Source organism: Alosa alosa, chromosome 1 (genome assembly GCF_017589495.1).
Source record: "Alosa alosa isolate M-15738 ecotype Scorff River chromosome 1, AALO_Geno_1.1, whole genome shotgun sequence".
NCBI classification, from domain to species: Eukaryota; Metazoa; Chordata; class Actinopteri; order Clupeiformes; family Clupeidae; genus Alosa; species Alosa alosa.
In genome coordinates this window covers 3,767,989-3,787,988 of record NC_063189.1, presented here as the reverse complement: position 1 = coordinate 3,787,988, position 20,000 = coordinate 3,767,989, and the positions used below count along the sequence as shown (strand labels likewise).

Here is a 20,000-nt window from a genome sequence, read left to right as displayed (position 1 = left end):
GAACAAAGAGTCAATATGTTACATTACATCACATTACATTACATTTGGCTGACGCATTTTTAACCAAAGCGACTAACAACATGGTAAACAGTTTAAGTTTTAAAACAATTCTCTCAACAATTTTAGGACAATTTAAAAAAGGTAGAGTACAGTAAGAATAAGTGCATCAGTGATTGCTGTTTTTAAACAGTTTAGTGTCAGCTCAAGACAGGTGGTAAGTGCTAGGATCAACAATATGTAACATGTCATATTGAATTTTGTTGCTATGTTTCATGAACTAAAATTGAAATTTCTGTATTTGCACATAAAGCAAATTCTGTACAAATTCCCACAGTTATCATCATGCTGTTTAAGACCAAAGGCATCGACTGATTTCCTGAACTGGTCAGTTCCTGAACTACTCAATGAGATTGTGTTTTGAGTTCCTGAACTGGTCAGTTCCTGAACTACTCAATGAGATTGTGTTCTGAGTTCCTGAACTGGTCAGTTCCTGAACTACTCGATGAGATTGTTCTATATTGTGTTTATCATTGAGCTGCTCCACTCTGCCTCATGATAGATCGATCTTTATTGATGTTGTAGAAATAAATAATGTCATAGATTCACAAACACCTAGAGTAGCCTACAATAATAATAATAATAATAATAATAATAATAATAATAACAATGAATGTGTACCTCTTGAAAGATGAACGGTCTGGAGCCAGCACTAAACCAGGCGGTGTTGAGGTTGTGCAGTCTGTCGAAGACGGCCTTCATGTCTCCCGGCCACATGTGCTTGCAGGCATCCACCCTGAACCCGGCCACACCCATGTCAATCAGCTTGTTCATGTAGTCGGCCGTCTTGCTCCGTACGTAGTCCTTCTCCAGGGCCAGGTCGAGCAGACCCACCAGACGACAGTCCCTCACCTGCGCACACAAAGGAGACGTAGGGAAATGCAGCTTGGATCAAGACACGTATCGTGCGGCCATAGTCCTGTATATGGATTAACCCCGATTAAACCTTAAAGGTGTGGGGTTTTGAACATTCTAAAAAAAGATTCCGTTCCGCAACAATTGAAGGTTCTAAAATTCTATGTTGAATTCAATGAACCCAGATATTCTTTAGAACATTCATTTTCCAACATTGTGACGGTACACCTTTAAGGGTTAAGTCTAGTCCGACACTAAAAGCATTTTTCAATGGACATTTTCATGGAAGTTTTCTTTCAGTCTATGACCAGTCCATGAATGTGGCAACTGGCAAGGCATTATTAAATTATAAATGATGTGAAATTGTTCATGTCAAACAACTTCACTGCATTCATTAAGAACATCACAACATCATCATGCATCTTGTGTCACAACACAAGAACATCACAACATCATCATGCATCATGTTTTTTTATGTCATCTGAGCCACAGACCTGGTTAGGGTCACCATAGTTCTCGATCTCTCCACTGCCAGTTCTGCATTTGCCATCGTTGAAGTCCAAGTTTGAGTAGGGCACGGAGGGGAAGTCCTTTGTGTTGGCGTTGAAGTAGGATCCGCAGCTTGAGTGGTGACCCTCACCTCCACCGGCTCCACACATGTGGTTGATAACCGCGTCCACATAGATGTTGACCTGTGTATACATTCAGAGATGAGAAAATGTGAAGATGAGATGAGAAAATGTAAATGTAAATCAGGTTTATAGGCCAATAAGGAATTTGGTCTCTGCATTCATCCCATCCGTGAATTAGTGAACACACAGAGCACACAGTGAACACACAGTGAGGTGAAGCACACACTAACCCGGAGCAGTGAGCTGCCTGCTCCAGCGGTGCTCGGGGAGCAGTGAGGGGTTAGGTGCCTTGCTCAAGGGCAATTCAGCCGTGGATGTGGGCATGGGAGAGCAGTGCTCAACCACTTCCCCCGCCCACCTATTTCCTACTGGGTCGGGGATCGTACCGGCAACCCTTCGGTTACAAGCCCAAAGCTCTAACCTGTAGGCCACGGGTGTGTACCAAGGGTAGTACACACTTTGTGTGAGGTACTGTTCACTGGTGAAGAGCTTAGAAATGACAGAAAGGTGTCCCACACATCCATAGGTAGCCATTCTACTGATTCCTCATTCCTCAATAGAATATCTATAGGCCTATAGGCCACGGTGTGGGCCAACTCCATGCAACAAGCATGACAATTCAAAAATGTTATTGCCATCGTAGGGTTATCTACTTTGGGATGATGCGCTCCATGAGGAGGAAATTGATACTTGAAAATAACTGCAATTAGACATTTTTTGTTAGTAGTCAATCATTTGATTGTAGAAAGACTCCACTAACAGATTGACACAGAGGTTTTTTGCCATTGAGCCCTGAAAGAAGGAAAGTCTGGAGACAATGTAATGCTGAACTGTCATACTCCTCCTCAAGTCATCAACCTCACACCTCCTCAGTGTTTTTTTGCAAGTTGTTATTTTTTTTATCTTTTATCTTCTTATATATATCCCTCCCCCTTTATACTCACACTTCAGTCTTGTTTAATTAGCAATTATACTGTTTTTAAGTTGAACTGGCTCTTGAGCATTAGAAATGTCATTACTGATAATTTATGTATTTACGTATTTATGAGTACATGACAATAAACTTAAACTTAAACTGATACTTAATGACTGAGGACAGACATTATTAGGTCAAGCATAAGTGTGCTAGTCTTGACCGAGACACACTAATATGCATCAACACAACATTGCCACATGCATGTTTAGTGCAAAACTATTGTTAGAGTGCCTTTTACCCCAACTTTGTTGCATCTGGAGATCATATCCTGGAGCTCCTTCTCATTTCCTGATCGGGAGCACAGGTTGTATCCGATTGGCTGGTATCTCTGGTACCAGGCCCTCCAGGGGTGGTCCAGAACAATGTGTTCGCTCGGGGGGGAGATCTGGGATGGGGGTTCAACCACATTTCAACCTTCAGCACACAAACACTTTCCTGCAGGTCCACTAGAGCAAAGGGCTAATGACACAAATGTTAGTGGTTTGATTCAACAACATTTTCTGATAAACTGCGGATTCCAAGCATATACTGTATCATCAGGAAGAAAATAAACAAGGCATCTGTAATAAATAATTACCTATACCTACAATCCCCATCACTAGAGGGATATAACTTCATTTAAGGCAGATAACAGCGTTTAGTGCTCCAATTCTACTGTATCACCAGTTTCATGTCGTTTTCTATACACAACAAAGTACAACAAAGTCTTCAGACTAGACATACCTGAACACCTCCGTAGCCATTTGGTGCCAGGTATCGCTCGCACTCCGCAGCTATGTCCGCCCACCGCCACTCAAACAGATGGACGATGGAGGTGCGTCCATGCTTGGTGTGAGGGTTGTGCTGGGCTACGCTTAGCCCCAAAAGAGCAGCAAAAATCAGCAGCTTCATTTTCAAGCACAGCTCAGAGGAGTGCAGCTGGAGCACTGTGGGCTTGGACTTTATACACTGTCAGCAGACACGCACACGTTGCCACATACACACATGTGTGCACACACACACACACACACTCGCAGAGATATCTGAAAAGTGGGAAATATAAATAATCCTTATCTGTAGAATGAGAAAAAGTCCAGACAACAAGCTGATGTTGTTTTCCCCACCACAGAGCACTACAGGGAGACATGGTTTAATAGTGTACCATTAACATGTACCAGCATATAGAAAATGGTTTAATAATGCACCATTAACATGTACCAGCATATAGAAAATGGTTTAATAATGCACCATTAACATGTAACAGCATATAGAAAATGGTTTAGAAATGCACCATTAACATGTAACAGCATATAGAAAATGACATGTAACAGCATTTAGAAAATGGTTTAATAATGCACCATTAACATGTAACAGCATATAGAAAATGGTTTAATAATGCACCATTAACATGTAACAGCATATAGAAAATGGTTTAATAATGCACCATTAACATGTAACAGCATATAGAACATTGTTTAATAATGCACCATTAACATGTAACAGCATATAGAAAATGACATGAAACTGTTTACACATGGATTGCACTAAATGGATAAAATATGCACATTTCCTATTTTGCAAGAGAGGATTAATTACATTTAATTGTCGGGCCTAACTTGCACTGCATTTTATTAGCTACTGCATTTCATTGGCTCTGTACCTGTTCTCTGCTAAATGACAATAAACTTGAATCTAATCTAATCTAATCTAATTTGCATGAACTTTATGTGCTTCTTAGGAGAAATGAAGTGAGGGAATGAGCAAAAATACTCAAAATTATATAATAATGATTTTGCCAACAGGGAGAGGATGCAATACCCAGCATGCTACAAACATCTGCTCTTCCCTTTTCCATTGGCTGTCCTTCACCTTGATAACATTCTCTCTTTGACCACCTTAACAGCCAAGGGGCGTAACTTTAGCTTACATAAAGGGGGCACTTCTACACATTGATTTCACAGGGGTAAATGGCAAATATGAACCATAAATTATGTCTATATCATTCGTAATAAATAATAATAAAAAATCTACTGTTTTACTACTGTTTTACTAATGTCCACAGTCTAATGTTTTTACTACTGTTTTACTGCTACACTGTTGTGTCATGCTATATTAGCACACATGACCAATGGCTTCTGCTACAATACTGAATGTCTGTAACCCTATTACCTCAACCTGTTCTTGCACTAACATAGTTTTTTTTACATTACCTTGTCTACATTATACTTTACTCTCCTATTTGTCCATATTATTTATGCTGGTCTCTAGACCTTATTCTTGCACTGTTGCACTGTTGGACTACTGTTGGACTACTTTTTGCACCTTCACCATGACACTACTCTCTTTTGCACACAGAACTACAGGACTACTGTTGGACTACCATCAAGCACACTGTGGATTTTTTTTAAATTTAATTTAATTTATATAGTATATTTAGTATTTAGTTTTGTTAGTTTTTTTTTCTACTGTCTCTATTGTACAGTGGATCTACATCTATCTATATATCTATCTATATATCTATCTAATTGAGCTAAAGTAAACATCGGTTTTCATGTATTCTGTATCAGTGCTGTTTTACCTCAAGATTATTGGATATTTCTGCACATTTCTACACATTTCATTCAAAAGATATTCTTTAGAGGATACATTTGTTACAATGTCACACTCACAACATGAGTTTGCATGAGTAATCATGAGTTATCATTAGTTTGATGGGCTTGCTGAGACTACTAGACAAAAGTATTTTGTACTCCCTCTACTGGTCATAAGTGAGAATACAGGTTAAGATTATGTTGCCCTCGACTGATAAAGCTCAATAGAAGCTCAAGGGCCTGAGCACAGCTATTTTTCTACTGAAAGTAATTGTCAAAAATTGTCAGGATGATTTCTAGAAATGTCAGTGGTATGATGCAACAAACAGGTATATATATATATATATATATATATATATGGTCGTCCTACTATGGGACTAATAAATAGCCTCAACCCAAAAAACTGTATTTTCTTTATTATTTCGGTTTCTTTATAATTTCGGTTTATTATTATTATTATTATTATTATTATTATTATTATAATTATATTATTATTATAATAAAATTAATAATAATAATAATAAACCGAAATTATTTTTTAAGTTGCTCTAGACTGATCTGTGTGGATTATTGGGCCTTAGTATTTTAATGCATGTCTATGGATCAAGTAGTACAGAAACTGTAGAAATCAGCTAAAAGAGGGCAGTGCACTGTGGTCAATAAGTAACCTCCCTCCACATCTTAAGAGACGTGCTAGTGAAGTATTTTTTGTATTACAAGTTTTCTGAATTGTAATGTTTAAATATGCAAATGAGGCTTAATCTACTGAATATGTGCTAATATGCACACATTTCCAAATTTGACACGTGCACATTGGATGAAGCCATTTGAGAGGAAAAGTTGTTATACATGATATTTTGAAGGTTCAATTTCTCCTAAATATAAATCCACTATATAACATATTCATTAGGGTACCAGTTCTTAATATTTTGTACTGAAACAATTTGCGTCTCTGACACTTTCAAAACACCACCGTATGAATGGGGGAGAGATGCTAGCACCCATGGATGAGTTTCCTCTCCATGAAATCTGCACTTCAGAACCTACATACACCAAACTTTCCAGTCATATTTATGTAAGTAATCAACTGGGGAATCAACTTCCCCCCCATATTAATGTAAGTAATCAACTGGGGAAGTTTCATAGTGATCTCTGCTCACTCAGGTGAAAATGCATTCTGGGAGCTCTGGGAAGTAAACTTTTGTCTCCTCATAAAGCCTAGGCAGACTTTTATTTTGGCTGCAAAGTGGGAAAGCAAAAAAGCGCATATGTGGAAAAAATTTTTGTGTCAAAGATACACATACGATGCACATCTATGCTTGATATATTAGGTCTACTGTAAAAATAAGGAATGAGAATGGTAAAAGTGTAAATGGAGCCAACCTACGTATGATACAAAGTCTGTCCCTGGGATTGGGTAGGCTACAACTAATGAGGATACATTATTTCCTAACAATCAAGTTACAACAAATCACCTGTAGTTTGGATGTGGGTTGCTGCCATAGACAGTAAAAGAAAGGTTGCTGCATTCATCGTGCAAGCTGCCATGAGACGTCATCGCCTACACTAGCGACTTTTATTTTGAATACACTCGGAAGCTATCCCTAAGTTTTCTCGAACAACTTCCGTCTCACGTTGATTTCACGTTTATGAATGATGTTTAGAAACTACATGTGTGTGTCTCAAAATTAAGAAGGTAAACAACGCTCATTGTTTGGTATTTAAAATATACTGTTGTGTTACGAGGTCTATGCGGTTACACATATTTGAACAACAAGTTACAATGTTTTGAATTAGTTAGCTAATATTAGCTTGCCGAATAGCGCGCAATTGAAGCCAACGTCAGCTAGCTTCCTAGGTAGCTAACCGGTAATGTTAACTATTGATTTGACTGGTTTGTGGGCATCATTTTACCATACCTGCTCGTATTTGCACTAAACTAACGTTAGAGTTTGTTTACATAACGTTGCATTTTGTAACTCAAGTGCGTGTCCTGTCTTTGTTTAGTAACTCCGCAACCTAACTTCTTTGCTGGGTCTGAAAACATGGAGAAAGATTCTCGTGTAAAGAAAATAGCTGCACCTTCTGTGTCCCAAATCAACGCCGAATATGTCACACAGGTAAAGACAGCTAAAAGTTTGTTGCCAGACATAAACGTTGTTTTGACTGCAGAAGTTTTTCAGTTGTTCTGCTGAAGTATCATACATATATTATTGCTTCTGATGGTGTTCACCAATAGACACATTCACTTCAGCTGCTTTACTGAAACATTTTGACATGTTTTGACGCGAACCTTGCAATCATTTACAGCTGGCTAACAAATATTGGGCACCCCTTGTTAAGAAAAAATTACCTTTCGACCCTAAGGTAAGCTTATGCAATCGATTATCTTTTATCAAAAAAAATAAATAATCTGTATTATTTACACTTACTTGTTTCTGACATGTACCTGAGCCAGATCTCTTCTTCCATTGTAGGTAATAGAGGACATATATCAGAATGAGATTCAGAAATCAAAGTAAGTTTCTTTATGAATTGTGGGTTGGTAGACATCTGGTAGACAAACTTTTCTGGTTGTAGTATAGATGTGTTCTCTGCTCAGTAATGGTCTTTTATATAATAAAAGTTTATATTTATATAATACATGTTAGGTGTGCATAATGTAGTGCATAATGTATGTATACATCTAAAGTGCATAATGTATGTATACATCTAAAGCATGTTGAGAAGCATTGTTTTTTTCCTTTCAGGTTTGCTATAAGGAAAATCATGTTGCTGGAATTCAGTCAGTACTTGGAGAATTACCTTTGGGTGAACTACACACCTGAAGTGTCTAGCAACGCCTACCTCATGTCAATCTGCTGCATAGTCAATGAGAAATTTCGTGAGAACGTGCCGGCATGGGAGGTAAGGGCGCCGTGGTAACAGAAATAAAATTAGAAGGGCATGCAGAGATCGCTGACCTCTGCTAAACCCAAATGCTGTATTGTCGCGTTACCCAAAGTGAAACTAAATTTGTAGATCTGCCCTGTGAATTAGATCTGCTTTAAATGGGCCCTGCTTTCATAGGGTCTTTCTTGGCCTATGCATTTACTTTCCACCATGTTTCTTAAAGAACAGGACTGTAACTATTGTGTAATTCTGACAGGAATAAAGGCAGATAGACAAAGCTCACTGAAAACATTACATTCCTCGGTGTAGGCAGTGCACTGAATAATCTCACACTTACATGAACTTTAGTTTAACATTTCAACCATCAGCCTTTTTCTGTACATGTTTTTAAACAGCATGTGGTTAAGTGGTGATTGTGTGACTATTTTTATTTTGTACCAAGCAAGAGCATCTTTTGAAATTCACACATGCATGTTATTTCACTATGTATAACGCGGAAGGGTCTTATATCTACTACAATAGTAGTTGTAGAATACAAAGTACGTACTCTAAGCGATGCTGGGTAACGTCACTTCTGTTGCCTTTCAAACAAAACAGAGAGCTAGCTCGCTACTTCCTCCCCCTCCCTCCCCCTCCCTCCCCCTCCCTCCCGTGCTGCTCCCGTGCTGCTCCCGTGCAATTGAAACTCTCCTAAACGCGCATCTCGTCTGTGATTTGCTAGAACAGTTTGTTATGTTTTTTTGGGCTAGGTTTGCCCAGGTCGTTTTTGTTGCCCTTTTTGGAGCCTGGGCTGTCCACAGAGTTCGCACTTTTTTACAGTGTATTCAGGACATAGACAGCTAGCGGTTGGTTAGGTGATGTTTGCAGTAAGTGACCATAAAATGTTTAATCCTAAAAAACCTGTGGCCCAGAGCTTAGAGCACCTTTAATATGTAGGTACTCCTATCATCCACTACTAGTATTGAAAGATGCAGTGGTGATTCCTAACTATAGTCTCCTCTGCACTGTATCTTGCATGTTATTATTCTATTGCTGTAGCTGTAGTTCTGTGGCTTAAATGTTATTATATGTATGTAATATGTAATGTATAATGTTATTGAATTGCTGTAAGTCGCTTTTGATAAACACGTCTGCCAAATGAATACATGTAAATGTACAATATGTAATTACCATTCTGCAGACTAGTATAGTAGAGTCTTTATTGCATTCTGCAGACTAGTATAGTAGAGTCTTTATTGCATTCTGCAGACTAGTATAGTAGAGTCTTTATTGCATTCTGCAGACTAGTATAGTAGAGTCTTTATTGTCCTGTTAGGATATTCTTTTTCACACATCATTACATTCCATGCAGGATGTACACAGCCTCACACATATCACATATAACATATAACATCTAACATAAAGACACTCCTCTTTCTTCAGGTGTTTAAAAAAGAGCCCAAGCACTTCCCCTTCTTCGTAAAGTGTGTGATGGAGGCCTCGCTAGCGGGCAGGGAAAAGGGCTTGTCTTTACGGGAACAGACCGTGCTCCTGCTCTTCCTTGACCACTGCTTCAACAGCCTGGTATGTCTGGGGAAACCTTCACTTCTCGCCATTTCTCCAGAGATAGAGACTAACGTAATCGTACAGTGGTATTTATTGATGCAAACCATTATTTATACACAATCAAGATGTTTCCTTCTCTCTTTTTTTTAAAAAGCTACGACCTCTATGAAATACAGACCATCATGTCTGCCTAATATGTCCACTAGATGGCAGTATTGGATTAGCATCTTGCCGCTCGTGGCTCATAATGCAAATCTTTGTTGCAGAAGCCCCAAATATTCCACCTGTCGTGTTGTATTGATCTCCAGAGCCTTCATCAGCCTCTTTTGCATATGTATGAGTTCAGTAGCAGCGGAATGAGGCAAAGTAATGAGTCATGCATGCGTCTCTCCTTCTCTCGCTTTCGCAGGAGGTGGATCTGATTCGTGAGCAGGTGCAGCAGCTCATATCTCTGCCCATGTGGATGTGCCTACTACCGGTATGCACCGCATTGCAATCATCCCTTATTTACTCAAAAAGAGTCATCATGTTGGACAACCATGCAAACAGCAAGGACAACAAAACACAATGCTTGATTTTTATATTTGAAGAAATTATCATTTAAAAAAAAAATCTTTACAGAGCAAAATGATAATGAATATGTAATGAAGGATTACGTGGCAAAGGTTACTCGATGCTTTATTTAGAAAGGCCACTGAGGGCAATGTTTGGCAATGCAGAGCAGCTTGCATTAATTATTTTGGCTGCTTCTGTGTGAAAGGCTTGGAAACACGTGCAGTCCTGCCTCCTGGAGACGGAGCAGATTTGTTAGTCATGATAGTGACGATGGGAGAGCTCCTATCCCCTCTCTCATTTGAAATGAAGGGGCTCGCATGAAATATTAATCCCTTTTTTCAACTGTCAAGATCTGACTAGCTCAGGTTCATCGTTTTAACGATGCCTCGCTTGAACCAAGCAGCATTACAATGAATTCGGTTTGGAAAGATGACCTTGTGCTTTTCATACTGTTTTTTTTTAGTCCAGACTGCAGCAGGAGATGAAGAAAGTTCCCAAGCTAAAGAAGTTCTGGAACCTCATCAAAAAGAACTACGAGAAGCTGGACCCAAAGAGTTCTGAGCAGTAAGACCATCACTTCCTTTCATGCATCGCCATGTGACCCCGGTTGCCTTGGATTGATGGGGGTTTTATGCATCGCTCATCCGCTCGGCTCACACCTGTCCTTGTCTCTTTTTACGCAGAGCCAAAATGGAGAGAACGTTCCTGTCGGAGCTCATCAAGAAGTTTCTCCAGGTGCTGACGTCCATCCCAGCGTCAGGTAAGAGACTCTGACGCAGGTGCCCGTTCTCAAAGCACCCCTCTGCTGCCGGCTCCCGTTCTCAAAGCACCCTTCTGCTGCCACTGAGGCTCCCAGGCCTGCTGGTCTCACTGGGCTAGCTTGCTCACTTGGTGCTCTCCTGACGTGAATTTCTTGAGCATTGAGAGGGAAAAAAAAGGTAAAAAAAATAAACTTGTTGTAGATATCGAAGCGTTGGACGTCAGATTCCAGGTTGTTGTGCAGAGCTGTGAGAATCTCTCTCGTCTTGGTGAGCCTTTGAAGCAGCTTGGCTTGGGGCCTCTATGAAACCCTGCTCTGGCTCCATCGGGGGTGTGGATGGGGAAGCTCTAAACCCTACCTTTCATCTGATCTCATCCAGGAGTGTTTAAACCCTACCTTTCATCTGATCTCATCCAGGAGTGTTTAAACCCTACCTTTCATCTGATCTCATCCAGCTTTGAAAGACAAGCCAATCCACCCCCCCAGCATCCATCCTCCTGTGCTATAACATGCTAGTTGGAGGGAACTCAAATACAAAAACAATCAGGTAGCTGACATCATCAATTGACAGAGACTGTGCAGCAACCATTTTCCTGGACTGAATCCTGTCTGATTTGTCAGAATTTACACAGAATGACCCAACTTTCAATTTCGAGTGGTAGCATTAGATCACTAATCCAGAGAATTTTGAGTTGACCCCAAGGTTACCTCAACAGTTGATTGTCATAAAAAGCTGCCGGCACTCTGTTAAATCACTTCATAGCAGCTGTAATTGTTTGATGAATGAAGACATCAGCACCGCTTTTGATTAATTAAACTCTATATTTCAGCTGACACTTTGCTTATGTGTTCAGTCAATGACTGAAACCGCAACATGCTACCTCCATAAGCTATTATTCTCTCATTGCTATCACCATGGAAGGTTGGGGAAAATGGACGAAATGAAACACACTAGAGAGGTAGCGCACCCCTCCCTTCAGTATTCCCAGAGAAACTGCACAGAGTTTCGTTTTTGTTTGGGGGACAGGATGCCCCCACTTTATGTCCAGTTTCCGGAGCCTGGGCTGCCCACAGAGACCGGCTTTTTTTACAGTGCACTCACACAATGAGCAGCTAGCGGATTGTGAGGAGATGAATGGGGTCTGACTGCACTTTTAATCAATATGTCGACCATCCCCTCGAGCTGCACCCATCACCTCTAGCTGCACCCATCACCTCTAGCTGCACCCATCCCACCCATCACCTCGAGCTGCACCCATCACCTCGAGCTGCACCCATCACCTCGAGCTGCACCCATCACCTCGAGCTGCACCCATCACCTCTAGCTGCACCCATCCCACCCATCACCTCGAGCTGCACCCAGCAGTTTTAGGATTCCAAAGAAGCAACGGTGCTGCCATTTTGATTCCCCCTCCTCCCAAAGACCCACATGTTTTTGTAGTGAAAATGCACCTTTATTATGTTTATGTTAATGCTGTTTGGCAGATGCTTAAAGCGATGGTTCGGAGTAATTTCACTTTAGGGTCCTTTGCACCATGACCCCGAGCCAAACACCCTCCCAGAACCTGTAGAAAGTCATTAGTTTCTGACAGCGCTACTCGACCAGGTGACCAGGGCTCGACCAAGAGGAAACAGGTTCTGGGAGAGTGTTTGGCTCGGGGTCATGGTGCAAAGGAAAATTAAATTACTCCGAAACATCGCTTTAAAGTGGAAAAGCCCACATTAAGCATAGTAGTAAAAGTATTAGATGGGATCTTTTGTGTGGTATTGCTCAGGGCTAACATACTGTGTGTGTGTGTGTGTGTGTGTGTTTTCAGGAGCTGTTTCCATGGAGGCCGTGCATTACTGTGAGCGATTCATTGAGCTCATGATCGACCTGGAGGTAAGCTCACACCCGTCCAGCCACCTTAAGGCATCACTCCCAACACATATCACTGGAGAAACGGATGTGAAAAACACCTTGCCCCATGTATGATGTCTATCCATTGTATTATCCATATGACTGTCTGTTCCAAACATGTTGTGCCACCTACCTGAGAAATGCCTTTTAAAGGTACATTATGCAAGATTTTCACCTTTATGAAGCCTTTGATGGTAAACAAACTTGTAATAGGCGAATCGTTCACCTAGAATAGCTATACAGCATAGACATAGTGAGTCCCTACCGAGAAACCCAGCCATGCAACTTCCAAGAGTGGCGCCCCTCCGAAACTCCGTCCCCTCCGCCAGTCATTATCAGTCATTCCTCTTCGTTGCTGTGGCCGTTTATGATCCAATCAGCAACATATCAGAAATATGGATAAGAACCTCAATCTCTTATCTATATTTCTGATGTTTTCACGTATTCTAAAAGCGACTATTCCATTGTGTCTGGAGTGTGTCTGTGTGTGGACATTGTATCTGGAGTGTGTCTGTGTGTGGACATTGTGTCTGGAGTGTCTGGAGTGTCTGGAGTGTGTCTGTGTGTGGACATTGTGTCTGGAGTGTGTCTGTGTGTGGATTTTCCTCTTTGCCTTTCCTCTCCATGATTTCCTTCAGACAAAGAGAAGGCTCATCACACACACACACACACACACACACACACACACACACACACCTCTGTCTCTCTCTGTGTGGAGTGAATTGATTAAGTGTGACAGGCTATACTTCCCTTTCCGGGCGAGAGAGTGGCAAAAGGCCCTGGAGAAATACCAGCTTTATTATCGTTTTTAAAATTAGCGCTTGAAGCCTACAGTCTACGCATCTGGAGGATGACATCCTCGTTAAGTTTGTGTGTGTGTGTGTGTGTGTGTGTGTGTGTGTGTGTGTGTGAGAGAGAGAGTGAGGGTAGTGTCCCACTCTTTGGAGATTGCTTCTCTCTCCCTGAGGCCGTGAGCAGGGATGCCTCATTTGTTTTGGTGCCCTGTGTGTAATTTGTGCATGGTGAACATTTGATACACGTCTTCTTTCTCCCTCTCCCACACACACACACACTTTCTGCAACCAAAATCATGTTCCTTACATTGCTGTTTTTAATAAGCACCTCACTTAACCTTGGTTGGCTGATAGATGTGTTCAAAGACAGGAAGAATTTTGCGGCGACTTTTCCGAAACAGGTCGCGTGCACGTTGTGAAGGCCTGATATCAGCTGGGCTGCTGATGCACGCAGCTATAGGGGAATTGATCAAAGGCGCCCTCTCTGGCAACCCCAGAGGGCGTCCGGCCGCCCGAGCAGATCCATCACCCTCCGATCCAGGGCGTGGCGTGTGGACGCCTGCCAAAGGGCTGGTCCAGCGCAGCGGCCAGGTTCACGGAGTCGAGCGCTAAATAGGGAAGTTCCCCTAGCTGTGCATGCGGAACAGGAACAGCAACCATAAACATGCTGGTAGCTGAATGGGTCGGTATGACCCCCAACCAGCTATGGTTTTGAATATCTTTGTTTCACATTTCACATGCTGTAGGTAGAGCTTAGATGTTATTAGGTGGTTGTTGTTGATGTTATTGTTGCGGCCTTTGTTGTTGCTGGTGTTGTTGTTTCTGTTGTTGTCATCTTTGTTGTTGCTATTATTATTATTATTATTGTTATTGTTGTTGGTGTTGTGGTCGTGGTCATGGTTGTTGTTGCTGCTGATGTGGTGTTTATTGTTGTTGTTGATGTTGTTTTGTTTGCTGCACCTTGATGCTCCCAGTAAGTGCGTGAACTTGAAGAATGTTTCCCACTCCGCTCGGCCCAGTTTGTGTGTCTCGTCAGCGCATGGCGGTTATGAGGAAATAAAAGCCTGCTAGTGCCATCGTTTACCGTTTACTGCATGGACCCTTCCTCTGACTAAATTGTTGGTATTGATCTCTCTCCTTGTCTCTTCTTCCACCCTCTTTCCCTCCATCCCTCTCTCTCCTATTCACTCCTTTATATTTTCTTCCCCTTCCTGTCTCTACCCCTCCCTCCTTTCTCTCTTTCTTCCATTCTTCTCCTTTCCCCCGTTTCCTTCTCTCTCCCTCTCTCTCCGTCCCTCCCTCCCCTCTCTCTCCCTCTCTATCCCTCCCTCTCTCTCTCTCTCTCTCTCTCTCTCTCCCTCCCTCTCTCTCCCCTCTCTCTCTCTCCCTCTCTCCCTCTCCCTCTCCCCCTCCCTCTCTCTCCATCCCTCCATCCCCCACAGGCTCTCCTGCCGACCCGTCGCTGGTTTAACACGGTCCTGGACGACTCCCACCTGGTGGTGAGCTGCCACCTGTCTCCTCTGAGTCAGAGAGAGAAGGAGGGACACCTCTTCTGTCAGGTACACTCTTACCTTACGTACACTCTTACCTTACGTACACACTTACATTGTGTTGCTTTAATATCTATATTATTAGCTAGGTAGATATTAGAATGTCCTAAAAGTAAAATAAAGTAACTTACTTAGTTGTTTCTTTTTAAGGGACACAAAACATCTGCCATGGCTAAGAGAGATCAACTGCATGTTGCAAGACTATGTGTGTGTGTGTGTGTGTGTGTGTGTGTTTGTTTATTGCTGCCAAACACATCACCCCATTGGGAACAAATACATGTCTACTAGTACTAATGGCTGTACGGGCTTTTCACTGTGGGCTTGTGGAATTGAGATGCAAATGATGGTTTAAGTCGTGGCCCTCGGCTCTGTCTGGGATTGGAGATCAGAACTTGTTTACCTCCTCGAGGGAGAAAGTTCTAGTTGTTTTTGTTTTGGTGAGATTTTCTGCTGTGTCACTGTGTGTGTATTTGTGTAGATGATGCGTGTGTATTCCTGAGTTCCAAATAGGAATATACTTATCTCTGTGTTACATCCTCCCTTTCCTTCCTCTGTCTCTCCCTAAAACTCTCTGCTTTTTCTCTTTCTTTCTCTCTCTCTCCCTCTCTCTCTCTCTCCCCTTCTCTCTCTCTCCCTCCCTCTCTCTCTCCCTCCCTCCCTGTCTGTCTCTTTCCAGCTGCTTGACATGCTGAAGTTCTACACAGGCTTTGAGATAAACGATCAGACGGGCAACGCTCTCACAGCCAAAGAGATGACAACCCTTCACTACGACAGGATCACGTCTCTGCAGGTGTGTGTGTGTGTGTGTGTTTTGTGCACTCCACTTGGCAAAAATAGCACCCTTCTTCCAGCACTTTTCAGGATTCAGAATAAAAGAAATAGAAGTTTTACAGAAGAGTTTTCTAGTGCAGCACTTACCCAAAGTTTAGAAAACCCTTACGTGTGTGTATACGTGTATGTGTGTGGGGAGATGTGATCTCTGTCAGAAGTCAAGCTAATTGACCTGGCTTAAGCACACAGCCATCTAGGGAACTTAGAGAGTGTGTGTGGCTGGTCGAGAGTGACAAGGTTTCAGCCCTGTGTGTGTTTTTCATTCCGTGTATGTGTGTGCGTCTGTGCGTGTGAATGCGTCTCTGCGCTTGTGTGTGTATGTGTGTGCGTCTGTGCGTGTGAATGCGTCTCTGCGCTTGTGTGTGTATGTGTGTGCGTCTGTGCGTGTGAATCGTGTGTGTGTGGCGTCTCTGCGCTTGTGTGTGTGCGTGTGAATGCGTCTCTGCGCTTGTGTGTGTATGTGTGTGTGCGTCTGTGCGTGTGAATGCGTCTCTGCGCTTGTGTCTGTGCGTGTGAATGCGTCTCTGCGCTTGTGTGTGTGTGTGAATGCGTCTCTGCGCTTTGTGTGTGTGTGTGTGTGTGTGTGTTGAGCTGCCTCCTCTGGTCAGCTGGCCGTCACACTCCTGCTGGGATCTGGAGGTCCCACTGGATGGCTGCAAAGGACTGTGGGTAATGAGCTGGCTAGCCAAAGTCGCCAGTCCACCACACACACACACACACACACACACACACACCACCATCTGTGGTGAGCCTTTCATCTGCTTGGTCTTTCTTCTGTCAGAGAACTGAGGAGCTCATGAAAGCCCCTTTGAGTGAGTGGGATGTGTGTATGTGTATGAATATTTTTATATCTGTGTGTGTGTGTGTGTGTCTCTGTCTGTCTGTCTGTCTGAGTGTGTGTTTTTTTGTGTGTACGGCTGTTGTATGTGTGCATATGATAGCTTAATAAGTTCATGCCTTGTTCATAGGTTAATAAGTTCATGTTTCAAGTCAGTCTTTCGATCAATACATGAGGAGAGAAGAGAAGAGAGGAGAGAGGAGAGAGGAGGGAGAGGAGAGGAGAGGAGAGGAGAGGAGAGGAGAGGAGAGAGGCTATGAATTCCCCCACCACCTGCTCACATCATGAACACAACAGCCAGACATCAAACCAGCTCTCCTCTCCCTCTCGTCCCCTCCCTTTCTCTCTCTCTAAAGCTCTCTCTCTCTCTCTCTCTCTCTCTCTCCTCTCTCTCTCTCTCTCTCTCTCTCTCTCTCTCCCTCCCTCTCTCTCTCCCTCTCTCTGGGGCAAGATGGCTGCCTGATACTGCAGACAGAGCTGCCTCAGCTGCTAGTGTTTGGTGTGATGCAGAGAAATAACACTCACTCAGTAGAAATAAAGTCTATTCATCTGCACTGAAATGTCCTAAATGCCATGACATTTCGGCCAAAAGACCCCATCAGATGAAGAGATTAGGCAGAGACTTACTCAGTTGAACCAAAACTTACATCCTACTGCAGAGGGTTTTTTTTTTTTTCATAAAAACAAAACCAAAGCTCAGCTCCTGTGTGATATCTGTGAGGTGCTAGGCTAGTGTGCCAGAAAATAGAAATGCTAACTCTGTTTGTGTGTGTGTGTGTGTTTCAGAGAGCGGCTTTCGCCCACTTTCCTGAGCTGCAGGACTTCGCCCTGTCCAACGTGGCCGCGGTGGACACACGGGAGTCCCTCACCAAGCAGTTCGGCCACCTCAGGTGTGTGTGTGTGTGTGTGTGTGTGTGTGTGTCAGTGTGTCAGTGACTGTAGAGAGCGTGAACACCTATGCACCTACGTGTGATGAAGCCCAGATTGGTCAGTTGTCTGGGCTAAACTGGAGTCAGACTCTGGGCAGATTGGTCAGTTGTCTGGGCTAAACTGGAGTCAGACTCTGGGCAGATTGGTCAGTTGTCTGGGCTAAACTGGAGTCAGACTCTGGGCAGATTGGTCACTAAACTGGACTCTGGGCAGATTGGTCAGTTGTCTGGGCTAAACTGGAGTCAGACTCTGGGCAGATTGGTCAGTTGTCTGGGCTAAACTGGAGTCAGACTCTGGGCAGAAAATAGAATTTAATTAATTGTTGTCAACCAAAATGTGTAGTTAAATAAAGTAGCTTACTTGTTTATCTGAAAGGGAAACAAAACATCTGCCATGACTAAGAGTGATAAACTGCATGTTCTAAGACTGTGTGTGTGTGTGTGTGTATGTCTGTGTGTGTGTGTGTGTGTGTCTGTATGTGTGTGTGTGTATGTGTATGCGGCTGTGTATGTGCTCATTGTACTTTTTTTTTTTTCAATTCAATTCAATTCAATTCAAAGCACTTTATTTGTCCCCAGGGGGCAATTTAAAAGGGTGCATTACAGTAGCTTATTCAGTGATTCAAGGAACAAGGGACACAATCAACCACGTGACCAGCACGCATACTGTACGATCAAGCAACACACATATTTCACCGGCACACTGGACAGTCAATACACACCACATGCCATCATTCATCACAAGTAATAGTTGTAAGTTAGTTTCAAGTGCTTCCTTAGTGCTACAATTAAAAAAAGTGCGTATAGAGGCTATTACAATCATGTCCATCAGTTCTCATTCATAAGCTGGACAGCCCTCGGGATGAATAAGCTGGACAGCCCTCGGGATGAAGGTTGCCTTCCTTCTCTGTGTCCGGCAAAGCGGACAGCGGAGTCTGCGTCCTGAGGGGAGCCACATTTAAACTCAGGAAACAGGATGTGAGAAGGGTCCTGAATAATCCTGCGTGCTACCTTAACAGTCTGTTGGTCACATAGGGCAGTGAGAGTTCGGACGGGCTGCTCAATGATTTTTGAGCAGACCTTGACCACGAAGGGTGATGTAGTGGAACCAGCTAGTGAAAGAGAAGTTATTACATTTTCAATGAAAGCATAGTAGAATGTGGTGAGAATGTCTTTGTTAATCCCAAATGACTTCAGCTTCCTAAGTAGGTATTGTCTCTGATGGCATTTTTTAAGGATTTCCTCTGTGTTTGAGGAAAACCTTAGCAGGTTGTCGAAGGCTGTTCCCAGGTATTTGTATACCTCCACTATCTCCACTGGCTCCTGCTGGATGATAGTGGTGACTGCCTCAGCCAACTGTCTCTGTTTGGGTGAGAAGGATATAATCATGTCCTTGGTTTTGCTTATGTTCAGCTCAAGACAAGATTTTTCACACTGTCTTTCTTAGCTTCAGATCAATTGTTACACAGAAGGTGAAGTCATTGTTTGTGTGTGTGCGCGTGCACAGCTTCTACAGCTCATAGTCATTATAGTTGCCTATAGATGCCTAGCCTAGAAATCTAGACGCACCCTAGCGGCAGCAAATGTAATTTGCAGCCAGGGTAGTCTAGCAACTCTCCGTTGGCTTGCGAGCTGGAAAAATTAAACTTCGATCAGGCCAATAACATTGTGTATAGAGTCGGTGGGCGGGCTTAACATAATGGCAGAGTTGCGACGGTTCCGTGTGAATTTCCTGCTACTTGAAAGTAAAGATGAATGCTGCTGCTGACGAACAGTGTGACACGAGTTAAGCTTTTTTCAAAAGTTTGATCAACTAGCGCATGGGACTCATGAGTTGTAGACCCTACATCTTGATGTGGGTCTGGTTCATCAGGCTAAGTTATGCCTCCAGACAAGCTGAATTTCTCTCTAGGTTAGCTAAGCCTTTTTATCACCAGGTGTTGTGTGTGTGTGTGTGTGTGTGTGTGTGTGTGTGTGTGTGTGTGTGTGTTGGGGGTGGGGTTTAGGGCCCGTGGTGGAGTGTGTGTGTGTGTGTTGGGGGTGGGGGTTTAGGGCCCGCGGTGGAGTGCTCCGCTGAAATGGCAGCGCCAAATCAATCGCTGGCTGTCAGGAGGAGAATTGGACCGTGATGAGCTAACGGGTAGCTATTAGCCTTGGCGAGGCGTGGCCGGGCTGTCTTGAAGAAACAGTATGGACCTAATTGCCTCTTGGTCCTTCCTGCTCGTGGGATCAATGACCCGTGAGCCGAACGAGGAGTGGAGATGAGAACAGAGGAGAACAGAGAGGCAGCAGTTGGGAAACGGCCCGTCAGGCTCT

The 20,000-nt window shown here is 43.0% G+C and overlaps 2 protein-coding genes across 2 annotated transcripts in view; one reads left to right on the top strand and one right to left on the bottom strand.

The window, feature by feature from the left end:
* Positions 1-3,443, bottom strand: part of LOC125297625 (alpha-amylase-like) — a 9,918-nt gene extending 6,475 nt beyond the window's left edge. Inside the window, exons 1-4 of the mRNA XM_048248085.1 lie at positions 3,244-3,443; positions 2,759-2,905; positions 1,407-1,604; positions 679-909 (exon numbers count right to left, since the gene is read on the bottom strand). Coding sequence (XP_048104042.1) covers positions 679-909; positions 1,407-1,604; positions 2,759-2,905; positions 3,244-3,411 — 744 coding nt within the window. The 5' untranslated portion in view covers positions 3,412-3,443. The remainder of the gene's footprint in view (positions 1-678; positions 910-1,406; positions 1,605-2,758; positions 2,906-3,243) is intronic.
* A 3,269-nt stretch (positions 3,444-6,712) lies between these two features.
* Positions 6,713-20,000, top strand: part of aqr (aquarius intron-binding spliceosomal factor) — a 100,908-nt gene continuing 87,620 nt past the window's right edge. The window contains exons 1-13 of the mRNA XM_048259440.1: positions 6,713-6,786; positions 7,098-7,210; positions 7,401-7,457; positions 7,568-7,608; positions 7,841-7,997; positions 9,405-9,545; positions 9,937-10,005; positions 10,546-10,646; positions 10,766-10,842; positions 12,660-12,724; positions 14,979-15,095; positions 15,763-15,876; positions 17,542-17,645. Coding sequence (XP_048115397.1) covers positions 7,136-7,210; positions 7,401-7,457; positions 7,568-7,608; positions 7,841-7,997; positions 9,405-9,545; positions 9,937-10,005; positions 10,546-10,646; positions 10,766-10,842; positions 12,660-12,724; positions 14,979-15,095; positions 15,763-15,876; positions 17,542-17,645 — 1,118 coding nt within the window. The 5' untranslated portion in view covers positions 6,713-6,786; positions 7,098-7,135. The remainder of the gene's footprint in view (positions 6,787-7,097; positions 7,211-7,400; positions 7,458-7,567; positions 7,609-7,840; positions 7,998-9,404; positions 9,546-9,936; positions 10,006-10,545; positions 10,647-10,765; positions 10,843-12,659; positions 12,725-14,978; positions 15,096-15,762; positions 15,877-17,541; positions 17,646-20,000) is intronic.